At 37.4% G+C, this 12,207-nt stretch overlaps 1 protein-coding gene across 2 annotated transcripts; it reads left to right on the forward strand.

Annotated features, from left to right (window-relative positions):
• Positions 1–1,462: 1,462 nt before the first annotated feature.
• LOC116262318 (cystathionine beta-lyase, chloroplastic) lies at positions 1,463–11,842 on the forward strand. Of its 2 annotated transcripts, none has more exons than XM_031641570.2 (13): positions 1,463–1,817; positions 1,998–2,169; positions 2,325–2,437; positions 3,042–3,112; positions 3,190–3,281; positions 3,361–3,448; positions 3,532–3,643; positions 6,788–6,884; positions 6,998–7,079; positions 9,621–9,738; positions 10,819–10,926; positions 11,010–11,112; positions 11,521–11,842. In XM_031641570.2, the coding sequence occupies exons 1-13, from the start codon at positions 1,764–1,766 to the stop codon at positions 11,694–11,696; spliced, it is 1,386 nt and encodes a 461-aa protein (XP_031497430.1). In that variant the 5' UTR covers positions 1,463–1,763; the 3' UTR covers positions 11,697–11,842. The 2 variants fall into 2 exon arrangements, with proteins under 2 accessions (XP_031497430.1, XP_031497438.1); XM_031641578.2 differs by having other exon boundaries at positions 1,465–1,620.
• The last annotated feature ends 365 nt before the right edge of the window (positions 11,843–12,207 follow it).

Here is a 12,207-nt window from a genome sequence, read left to right on the forward strand (position 1 = left end):
TTTTATTGGTAAAAGTTTGTAGTTCTCCAACGTGTTGATGTAGAAGACACGTCATGGGAAATATTTCTACAAAAGCACCAAAATATCTTAAGGAAATAAAAAGAAGTTATCTTAACAACAATTTAGGTTAAATTACATATCAATCTATAGAGGTATTCTGCAACTTGGTAGTCATGGGACATTGTTTTTCAACAAAAGTTTTTTGTTCCCTGCATGTGAAACAATGGGAACACAGGCCCCATTATTAGGGCTGAGCATTGCCTAGTTAGGGCCGGGCTGGGGTTTGGCATTTAGTCCAGTCCAAGCTCATGATCTAAAATCTAAACTCTAAACGAAATCACATATTCAAGATCCTACTCAAGCTACCTAGTCATGTTTGTTCTTTGACTTCGACTTGAACCAATAGCAGAGACAAAAATTTTGGCCGTAGGGGTTCTAATCCAAAACTTTCATGCTTGGAGGGGCACAAATATTTATAAATAATCAAATATTTGAATGCAACAACATGAAAATACATGTACTTTGTAGGGCAGGTGTAGACAATTGCGAACATCAGACAACATGTGGCTCCACCATTGGCTTGAACCTTTCGACTAACCCAAATGAATGTAGATTCGTTATTTTTTTAAAAACTAATATAGTGATAATATTATTTTAATAAATAAAAATTATCATATGGACTAGGCTGGGTTGGGGAATCAAGGATATAGCATACCTGGTCAGTAGGTAGTTACTATGCTTATTCCAATGGATGTTATGCTCTTAAAGCTTTTTATATGTAAAGACACAATCCTGACATAGCCTTAAACCTTGGAGTCAAGGGGAAGGAGGCTTTTGGCCATAGTCTAGGCGGCCTATAGTTCAGGTGGCTTCAATGATCCATGATTCATTTTGTTCTTTTAAGACCAACTCTAGCTTTGGTCGAGTTTCGTTGGGCCCTATCAAGGTCAGTCCAAGTTCGGACAGGCCAAACTTGGGCTCGAACCCGAGCAGGTTTCAGCCCTAACTCCGTTTCAAAATTGCCTTGACAAGAGGTTGAAGCGAGAAAAGTGTGAGACTCACTTTTCATTTAAACAACTTTAATTAGGGCCGCACAACTATGGAGTATGGAGCCAGCTTGAGCTCCATTCCAATTCGTTCTTCAAAGCTCAACTCCAGCTCCATTCGTTTATGTCAAGTCCGTTCGACTATAAGAACTTGATTCTTTCAAACTTAACTCTGCTTAAATACATAATGAATGTTGAATTATAATGAAAGAATAGTTAAATGAGTAACAACTAAATGAGGTGAAACAAGATATGTTTAACAAAAACGAGTTAAAATGAGTTGAGTTTGAACTCGACGGTTTATTTATGAGTTGGGTTCAACTAGGATGATGTCTGCTTAATTTAGTGGTTGAAAACTTATGAAAACAATTATGTTGTTTGTTCCACTTGTAAAAGAAAATTTGCCACTTCGGTAGATGGGAACGCTAAATCCCTGGAAAAATGACGTTTCGAGGGGAGAGGGCCTGCTGAACAAGCAAGTTGGGAGCCTGCGAGATTCTCTCTCCAAGGAGGGGCAGCCGCAGCTTCAGCGTCATTCCGACCGAACGACTCCTCTTCCGCCAGAATCTGAGTTGTCCAAATTCATCTCTCTCTCTTTCCCCATTTTGAATACGCACGCACAGCCTCTCTCCTTTTCATGACTTTTTCTCTCTTCTGCTCCTCCTCCTTTCCTTCCTACCTTTCCCTTCTCGTCATCATCATCTGACTCCATCTCTGATGGCCTCCCTCTACAACTCTTCTCTTTCTGCTAATCACTCCGCCTTAAGAAGTGTGAGCCTCCCTCCCTCCCTCCCCCTCCCTCCCCCCCCCTCTCTCTCTCTCTCTCACACACACACATACACACACACACACACACACGCACGCACGCACACGCACACACACTGGCTCTGTCTCTCGCTGCGAATTGGGTTTGTCGTATATCGTGATTTTCCTATTGCATTTTGGGTTCAGGGTTGGAACTACTCTGGACGAGTCAAAGCTTTCAGGCGGAGCTCCAAGCTGCCGCTCTTTGGGTGGCGGAATCTCGAGAGTCAGAAACTGAGTAGAGGACGTGACATCGCCATGGAAGCGGTGGTCGATGGTGCCACAGAGTGCCTGGATGATTCGTTGAGGCCTCGAATTGGTTAGTATAAAAGATATGAAATTTCCGCACGGTTGCTTATTTTTTGGTCTGGCTTTTATTGTTAATGCTTTTCTTTTTTTTAATTTTATTCTTGTTACGTCCTGCCGTTGGGGGATGAGACGTTTATGGGCAGTCTGGTTTCGCGGTGATTTTAGGTTTGGAGGAGAAGGAGCCAAGTGTCTCGACGATCCTGACGAACTTCTCGTGTTCGTTTGATCCATATGATGCGCTTAGCACTCCTTTGTACCAGACCGCTACTTTTAAGCAAGTAATTCCCACTGCAGAATTCTGTATTTTCTTTTTGTAGAATTACATTTTTCTGGACATCGACCTTAGATTTTCGACCGTGAATCATTGAAAATGCTGATTACTTGGTTATGGTGCTAAACGATCAAAATGCCATTTTCCCTTGTTTGTCTATATTCTTGTTCTTGTATTTCTAATTCTTTGTTTATCAACATAGAAACTTGTTTCCTACTCTTCCCTTGTTTGACTTTAGTTCGCATCAACGTCATTGTTGGTAATTAAGTATACTTCTCGGTTAAGGGTCTGGCCTGGTGATATGATCCCTTTACTTTGTACCAAATATGAGCAAAATTCAAATGCACTGCAGCAAAACGAGCTGAAACTAGGGTGTGAATGAAAAGTGGGCTCAAGTATCCTGTATTCTGGTTCTATTGTTTGTGATTGCTGGTTGAAATCTTGGTGCTATGCCATGGAAATTGATCTCTATTTGGATAATGGTTCTTCCATGTTTTAAACTTGCTTCCATATAAATACAAACATGATGCCAACTTTTAAAAGCAGGGGGGGGTGGGGGGGTTTGACCATGAGCTGTTGGGTAAAGATCTTTTCATTTTTGTTCAACTCAGCCATCTGCAGTAGAGAATGGACCTTATGATTATACCAGAAGCGGTAACCCAACTCGAGACACACTGGAATCGTGAGTTTCATTAGCCACTGTTTTCTTGGTTGCAGATTTTTATCTTATTACTGTGACTAACGCTTTGTGACTATCAGGCTTTTGGCAAAGCTCGAGAAAGCTGATCGTGCATTTTGTTTCACAAGTGGGATGGCTGCTTTGGCTGCTGTCACACATCTTGTTGAAGCTGGTAGGCGCGCTCTGTTAGCATGGATTCCCTTTCATCCATGCCACATTTTTCTTACTGTTTATTTGCCTGCCAAATGTAGGTCAGGAGATTGTAACTGGATCTGATATGTATGGTGGCTCTGATAGGTTGCTTTCAAGAGTTATTCCTAAAAGAGGAATAATGGTTAGGTTAGTCTCATCTCTTTTTCTGTATTTCTGATAATGTATGCACATGCTTAAGCTGTACTACTTTCTAACACTATATGACACAGACGGATTGACACAAAGGATCTGGATGAGGTTGCTTCTGCAATTGGCCCAAAGACTAAGATTGTATGGCTGGAAAGCCCAACAAATCCACGTCAACAAATTTCTGATATAAGGGCAAGTTTTTGTCTTCTTAATGGTTTAGTAGTAAATGATAATGCCGTCTTGCTGCTTGTAATTTTTCCACAGTAGTGACTTATGTTGTGCCTGTAAAAAGTCTTGAGATTCATGCCAGACTTATGTTTTCATACTTCAACAATAATCAGTTGGAAGAACGGTGAGGATTGACTGCTCGGATCTAAATGTACGATCACCTCTCTTTCAAGTGACAAAATTGTGGTCCTTCTATTTTACGAGTTGGTCTAAATTTTCTATTTCTTCTAGTTAACTGTAGGAATTTGGAGTTGCATATATATTCTTTTATAAGTTGTTTTATTTCATAGTTGTGCATTGATTTTTATTGCTCTACAAGGGAATGTGTTCGTTTGTAGGTTGTGGCATTTTGATCGGCATAGTAAGCTTCCTGAGAGCAGTGAGTAGCCTCACCTTAGCCCTAGATATAACGTTTGTAGGTTGCTTTTAATACGTAGAGTCATACAATCATATCAACACAACTCAGTCTGATGGCTTTCATGTTACCATAAGAGGTCGTTTGATAATTGTCTCATTAGATAGAACGGATAGGACGTCTTGTCCACCACACCACTGTCCTGTCTGTCTTGTCAATAGTGTCTTCTGTCCACTGTTTGATAATTTTAAGAACATAAAACTATGTCCTTTGTGTCTAGTGTTTGAATTGCATCAATTTGTTTTTTTTTTTGTTCCACCCATTGTTTGTGCTTGAACCAATGCTAGTGAGCATGCACGCATGTGTTTGTGTATATATATATATATATATATAAATATATATATATATATATATATATATAGAGAGAGAGAGAGAGAGAGAGAGAGAGTTATTAAAAAAAAATAACACAAATTCTATATTGATAACTTGTTGATTACATGACTAAAAGAATTAACTTGTTACAAACATTCATCAAACATACAACAAAATTCATGATCCATCAAGTAATTATCTTCACCTCCATGTCCATCTTTTTTCTCTTTCATGACTTTCCACCTGCAAATAAAAAAAAATCATACTTAAAATGATAAATCATCAATGAAACATGTACTTTCACCAAACGTTTTCTGTGCAAACATTTCACCAAACATTTTCTGTGCAACAAATATTCATCCTTGAACAGTCGGTGCAAAATATAGAAAGGCCCCAAATCTATTTATTCTTATTGTAATTCATGTATAGTTGGTGCAAAGGTTAATGGTTTGAAGCAAAACCCCAAACTAGACAATGCAAAAGGAAAGAAAACAACTGGTGTTCGTTATAATGTTACCTGAAAAACTAGTCATAATTTGCTCCAAATTTAACAAATACAGATGAAATCAAGAGCTTTAAGAGCTTCACATTCCCGACACCCCTCTCTTGCCACTGATTTCCCTCTTTACTGAACCGATAAAGCTTCGCCTTCCTGAAAAAGACAATCATATCAGCATAAAACCCTTATGCTTGAAGAGACCTCAAGCCCAAACAAACGATCAGAAGGCTCCCTTCACTTACATATTGAGAAGAACTTCTTCGCCCTCCTCAAGCTTGACAATTGGCTGCACGACTGCTGCGGTGTCCTTGCAATCTCTCATGGCCTCTGATGTCACCTCCTCTAGCCCATTCCTCTCTGGATCCTCAGTGTCATGGATAATCGGTCAATCATGTGAGGCAAAGAGTTGAGGGCAAGAGTGACAGAGTGAGTGCCTCAGGAGGGATGAGAAAGAAGAAGCTGCAAAGATTAGGGATTCCAACCATTCCTAGCTCAAAACAGTGAGAGGGGGAGAGAGCGCAGCGGAAGAAGTTGAGGGAGGGAGAGAGGAGAGTAAGAAGAGTCGAGGGAGATCGAGTTGTGTACTGTCCTCTCCGTTCCTTGCTTACCATCGGAACACTCCAGGACACAGGCGAAATTTATACCCCCTGTCCCAATGTCCATCTTGTCCGCCCTGTCTTGCGGTCAGCGTTTGATGGTATTTTGAAAAAAAAGGAACTGATCGTTCTGTTCCTGCAGTTCCAGGCCTATCAAACGACCTCTAAGTTTGACTGAAAGTGAGAAGGATGTGTGATAAGCCTTAGGCTTCTCTCTCTCTCTTTCTCTTATATATATATATATATATATATATATATATATATATATATAAAAGATTTTGTCTGAAATTCATGCCATTCAATTCTCCGTAGGCTTAAGCTTAGAGAGGTCCTTACTTCTTTGTTATTGGAGGAAGGGTAGATGTTACTACGAAATGAACCAAAGGAAGAGCGGAATGAATGCTTCTCTAATGAGGGAGAGGGAGACCCTCAATCCGAGATGTAGAGAAGGGAATGATTTGAGATTTTGCTAAGTTCACCACCATTATATATATATATGTGTGTGTGTGTGTGTGTGTGTGTACTGGATGGTTAAAAATAAAAAAATTTTCATAAAAAAACAGTTGTCAAATGAGTATTAGTGACAGTTTATTATGCAACAATAGTTTATGGTGTTTTTAGCAACAATTCGTGCCGCTTTTAGTGACATTTTTAATTTTTAGCCCTCCAGAAATACCTGTCACACCACAGGACAGAATTCTCCTATATATATATATTTATTTACATATTGATGTACTTATTATACTGGCTTTTATGGCTAATCATCATTAGCCATGACTTTGTAACTTTATAATTTTCTTTCTGCTCTGTGTGTGTGTGTATTAAGACTTATTATATGCATAATTATCATTGTTAATTTGCGGAGCCTTGCATAACAAATGCACAAATGAATTATATCTCTAATGAGAGCGAATAAAACAGCATGGCAGTTTTTATGCATTAATTATTGGTTATATAATTCTATTGACACTTCAACAGACTTTCTGTATTTTCTCGGTGAAACTAAAAAAACAAATTATTCTTTGTTCTAAACTTGCTGAAATGCTGATAGACGTGAAAATCATGAAATAACCAGTTCATTTTGAAACTTCTTTAGATACTAATTCTGTGGCTGACATGCTCTTATTTGCGAGAAAGCAATAAAAAAATAATTGCTCATCTTGGTACCGTTATGCACTCCCAAATGTGCTAATCTTTTTTCTGGTGGGCACTGTTTCTGCATGGTCATGTATACTTGCACCAATTGAATTTTAAAATATGAAACTTGTTCACTTCTTATTTTTCAGAAAATATCGGAGCTGGCTCATGCTCATGGTGCTTTGGTGCTGGTGGATAATAGCATTATGTCACCAGTTCTTTCCCGGCCATTAGAACTTGGGGCAGGTCTAGTTAACAGCCTTCTGATTTGATAAACATTGATGCCACTCTACGAATCTTGCTGGCGCAGTCTCTGAGTTCTGCTGACATGTCATGCTTTTTTTCCTTCTCTGTTTCAGATATTGTCATGCACTCTGCTACAAAATTTATAGCTGGACATAGTGACTTAATGGCTGGAGTTCTTGCTGTAAAAGGTGAAAGGTTGGTTGATAGCAGAATTGGTTGAAGATCTTTGTTGCCATAATGGGGAAAACATTGTTTTACCTTGTTTTTTCTTTAAATTCATAACCACAAGGAAGAAGAGACTCAGCGCTTCTTTCCTCTAGGAAAAAAAATTCATGTTTTGATATCTACAACCATGCATTTGCTGTTTTTGGACGGCAAAGATTGATGATAATTGATAGGTGCCCTTGATTAACAGATCATGAAATTTAGGTTTAACAAGCAGTAGTAGCAGCAATCATGGTAGCAGAAATAAGTTCACCCTATTTGGCTATTTCAGATACACAATGTCTTCTTAAATGCAGCAGTGTTCATAATCTTGTTTTATTATAAATGTATGTTATAGTTATGAGAACCAAGAAACTCAGCAATGAAACAATTGATTCTGTGCTCTGTTTTTCCATACCTATTAATTTATGGATCTATGCTGTCAGCTAAGCACTAAACCCATTTCAACAAGTTACCTCCCATTATAATGATGAGCAGCTCTTTGGGTTTTCAATGCAACTTTTGGACTTCGTACATGTCACTATGTTTAGTAAATGGTATGGGATTCATGTGTGTCTTTTCTCTTAGGATATGAGCTTACTACATTAGTTTAATGCTGAAGTTAGGTTAGATAGAGATGGGGACGAAGAATTAAGTGATTCTGGAGAAGGAAAAACAACTAGACCATATGATCCTTTCAGCCTGTGCTAGGCTGTCTGCCCAGTTGTCAAATGGCACTGGCCTACCTGTGCAGTGTGTCTCTTAATTTCTAGAACAGGTCTAGCATACCCCTGTCAATATGAATGAGTTAGATGCTGCCTTGATTTATTATTATTACTGAATAAGAAGTAATTATTCACAGGAGTCAAGGATGCATGAAAAATAACTTGAAAAATATGACTAAGTTTATCCATGCAATTATATCAAGCAATTGTTCTGAATACTAATAGAAAAAACTAAGTTATGTTGATACAAATAATCATACATTGATATTTTTAGATATAGTTCAAAGAGCTAATACAAACTAATGAACTTACAATTTGTCTTCATTAACAGTATTTTGGCCTTTTTATCGTAGTAACCCATGCTTAAGTTAAGGTTCATTGGAGAATGTTTTTTGGCCTTTTTATCGTAGTAACCCATGCTTAAGTTAAGGTTCATTGGAGAATGTTTTTTATATTAATGGTGCAAAAATAATTATCTTGTTAAAAATATGAAAAGGTTAGGTGTATTTTTTATTCACATTAGTTCCGTCTTTTTGAATTGTACATAATACCGCCCTGTGGAGTCAAGTTACGAAGGCGTCAATTGTCTAGTTGGGTTGCGGATGAACTATAGTCAAAATTTCAGAAAAACAAAAAATTTAATATATTGCTATTTTTTCTGCATCAAATTTTCAATCAGTTTTATGTTGGTCTCACTAGTGTATCTAGTGTCAGAAGTCACAACCGACTTATATCTGCAAGAATGAGCTATTAAACTCTGGCGATTTTCATCTGGCTTGAGGAAATAAAAATTGGCAGAGAATGCCCAAACCTTTTTAGTCATAGTAGACGTTTAGTCTTGGCTAGCAAAACAAAAGGTGCTTGTGTGTAGTTGTAGTTTCAAGTTGCTCAATGCCTGATTGAGTATATAAAATGAGAGGAAGTGGAGGATTTTGAATGTTTACTTTCTGAAAGAGAGTTTGTTTGGTGCATGTTGCAGTAGAACATTGTTGTGCAGCTATATGTCGGACATTTCCCTAGACTGTGGTGCACTACTTGAGTTGTGTCTTCGACATCCATTTCCTTGGTTAAGATTTTCAATTTAGAACGAGGAAAATGAAACTATAGTGTTAATTAGGTTAGTTAGAAAAAAATTATGCACAATAATTGCTAAACCAACCCAAGAACACATATCTAAATTAAATTTTACTTTTATGCTTGTAAATCTTTATGGTTTTGCACTGTTAATTCTTAGAAGTTGGACCAATTGTTGAAAGGAAACTGGGCATAGACCTTGTTGCTTTTTCTTGTAAGAAAGATATCAGATAAATTAAATACAATACTCCAGAATGAATTCTTTGAGTTTATTACCTTTCAAATCAGTGCGAGGCTTACTAAGAAACTAGCTTATTTATGGAAAAGCTATATGATATTGAACTGATATGTGTTTTGTGTTGAATTAGAGCTGTTTTTTTTCCTCTTCTGCAACAAGCAGGTTCTTGTTATTATGTTTGTATGAATTACTAGATGAATTTATTTTACTACTAAGAATGCTTAAATCAAATGTAAATATGAGAAGTTTATATCTTGCTGCCAATTTCATATCAGGCTTGCAGTGGTTCTAGAAATCATGCTCAGCCCATTGCATGAAAAGCATCCTAGTATCCATGCTTCATTGATCTATTGAGTTGTTCCTTACAGATTATGGCACTTTCTTTATGTAGCTTCTAGATTTCATTTCTGCCCAAAAGCAGCAAGTTTATATGATTTTCTACATTATATGGTCTCTGGTATTTCACTAATGTAAAATGTTTTGCTGCTTCTGTAGTTTGGCAAAAGAGATTTACTTCTTACAAAATGCAGAGGGCTCTGGCTTAGCTCCATTTGATTGTTGGCTATGCTTGAGAGGCATCAAAACAATGGCCTTACGAGTTGAAAAACAGCAGGTATACCCTGCTAAGCTTTTTTAAGTTTTACCTTTGGCTTCTGGAAACTATATATTTGTTTGTATATTGATGTCTGCCACTTTGTACAGAATTTCACATGAGGTAATATGCCATTGACGTTATGCTTGGTTGCTAATTGTTATTTATAGTGGTTGAAATTTCTTTCCTGGATGTTCCATTGGTTAGCCTGATAGTACCATAGTATGATTTAGTATCTTGATGACTATGATATGGCAAAACTCATTGTTGAGACTTTTAGATTATTTCTTATTGTCCCTGTACCATATCACAGTCTATATTCAGACTTTGGTAAGGTACCTTTATCCTGCTGACAGCCTGTTTATGCAAAGTCAAATGAGATGGTCGTCATGCTTAATTTTTTGCTTTTTGGGGGCTGAGGGAGACAATGTCTATATATTGTTATGAACTGACTGATTGTTTTTATAAACTGCTTTTCTTTGGATGAATGAAGTTCCTTTAAAGGCAGAGCAGCTTGCATCCTTTCGCTGTAATACTCCCTTGACCTGAGGAAGGAATAATTACTTGAATTTGAAAGCGTTTTTGGTACTTGCGTGGGCAAAATATTTCAATATCCTGGGATGGTTAACTTCATAGTTCATAGTACCTCAATATACAGACACCACCAGTAGTTAAAAAGCTGTAAATTTTTCTGAGGGAGATGTAGGTTTGACTGCAAGGAGATCACCTGGTAGATCATGTATTGGAAGTTGTAGCTGGTCAAGTTATTCACAAGTTATGAAGCACTTCTCACCGGTAATGTCAGTAGTTTAACCATCAGCCCATCATTGGATAAACCCCGTGGGCTGAATAAGAAAGGAAAAGTGGCAGGACACATTTTACCTTTGCATTCGCTATAATACCATTTGGCTTTAATGGTTGAGCGAATCCCCTTTTTGTTTTTCCTAATAAATGATCTCGTTTGAACTTTGAATGTTAGTTATTTGAGATGCTAATCTTGTGCAATAAGCTTAGATAATTTTCAGGTATTATATTTGTAAAATCTTCCATTAGTGTTTTTTGATTTATTAATGAGTAGTTTTATTTCTTTTTTGTCGACAGGAAAATGCGCATAAGATTGCCGAATTTCTTTCTTCTCATCCTAGGGTGCAAAGAGTTTTCTATGCAGGTCTTCCTGATCACCCTGGGCGTTCATTGCACTATTCCCAGGTAGCTCAATTGACCACAAACTTGATAAAAAGATGGACTGGGAACATGAACAATAAAACTTTTCTTTTCTGTGAAAAATTCAGTCAAAAGGTGCTGGTTCTGTCCTGAGCTTTACAACAGGATCGTTGGCTCTTTCCAAGCACATTGTTGAATCCACAAATTACTTCAGTATTACTGTCAGCTTTGGTAATTCAGCTTCCATGTTCTCTTTTCTTAGCGACAACTGGCTTGCTTAAGTATTAACTCAATTTACTTATTTATTCTGAGCTATGCTATGCTGTATGTTCTAATAAATGACCATCATTAAGGTGCACTAGAAGCATGTTGTACGAGCACTACTATGAGCTGTTCTATTGTAGCTTATGTTTCTTCTAAAGCAGCCTTTTAGTACAATGTCCATGTCGAAAGTTCATATGGATATTACAGTCATCTGTATTGAAGTTTATTTTGGATATATGACAGTATCTGTCCTCTCCTGCTTCCATATGTGCCACAGAATCTAAACTGTAGTGATGATACAGTCTGGTTTGTTAACTTGATTGGAGTAATATCTGCCACAAACTTACAAGTTTCTTCGGTTATTATTTTCTACAGGTAGTGTTAAGTCTCTTATCAGCTTGCCTTGTTTTATGTCACATGCAAGCATACCAACTTCAGTACGGGAGTCTCGGGGATTAAGTGAGGATCTGATCCGCATATCAGTGGGCATTGAAGATGTAGATGACTTAATTGCTGATTTGGACAGTGCTATCAGATCTGGACCTTTATAAGCTGCATCATCCTATATTTAGGATATAATAGTGTTTTGCAGTTTCCAGTATGTTCAATAAAAAATTATGAGATTTTTCCAAGTAATTTTTTTCCTGGGTCATGTAGCTTCATCTATATCATGAATCAATAATTTAGCTATTTATGATGGCTTTTGTTTGCTGGCAGAGACTTGACCAAAACTGTGCCTATGATCATGAAAACGTATGCTTCTATCTAAATGACGCAATTTATGAGCTTTCATAGGGAATTCATTTTACTTAGAATGCTACTCCAACAGTCATCCTCTTTGCATTATCTCTATCCACCGAAGACAAAACTGCTGGAGGACAGAGCCTCCTCCTGATATTAAAAGAAAAAATGAACTGTATACAAAATGAATAACAGAAACAGGAAGATCCCCACAATCTCAGAGATCCAGCTTCGGAGGTTGCAAGCCAGAAGGTACTTCCGTTGAAGGATTCATTTACACAATTTGCAATCTATGCTTTTGTATATATTAACAAGATCTTT

This window comes from Nymphaea colorata, chromosome 1, assembly GCF_008831285.2.
Source record: "Nymphaea colorata isolate Beijing-Zhang1983 chromosome 1, ASM883128v2, whole genome shotgun sequence".
Lineage (NCBI taxonomy): Eukaryota > Viridiplantae > Streptophyta > Magnoliopsida > Nymphaeales > Nymphaeaceae > Nymphaea > Nymphaea colorata.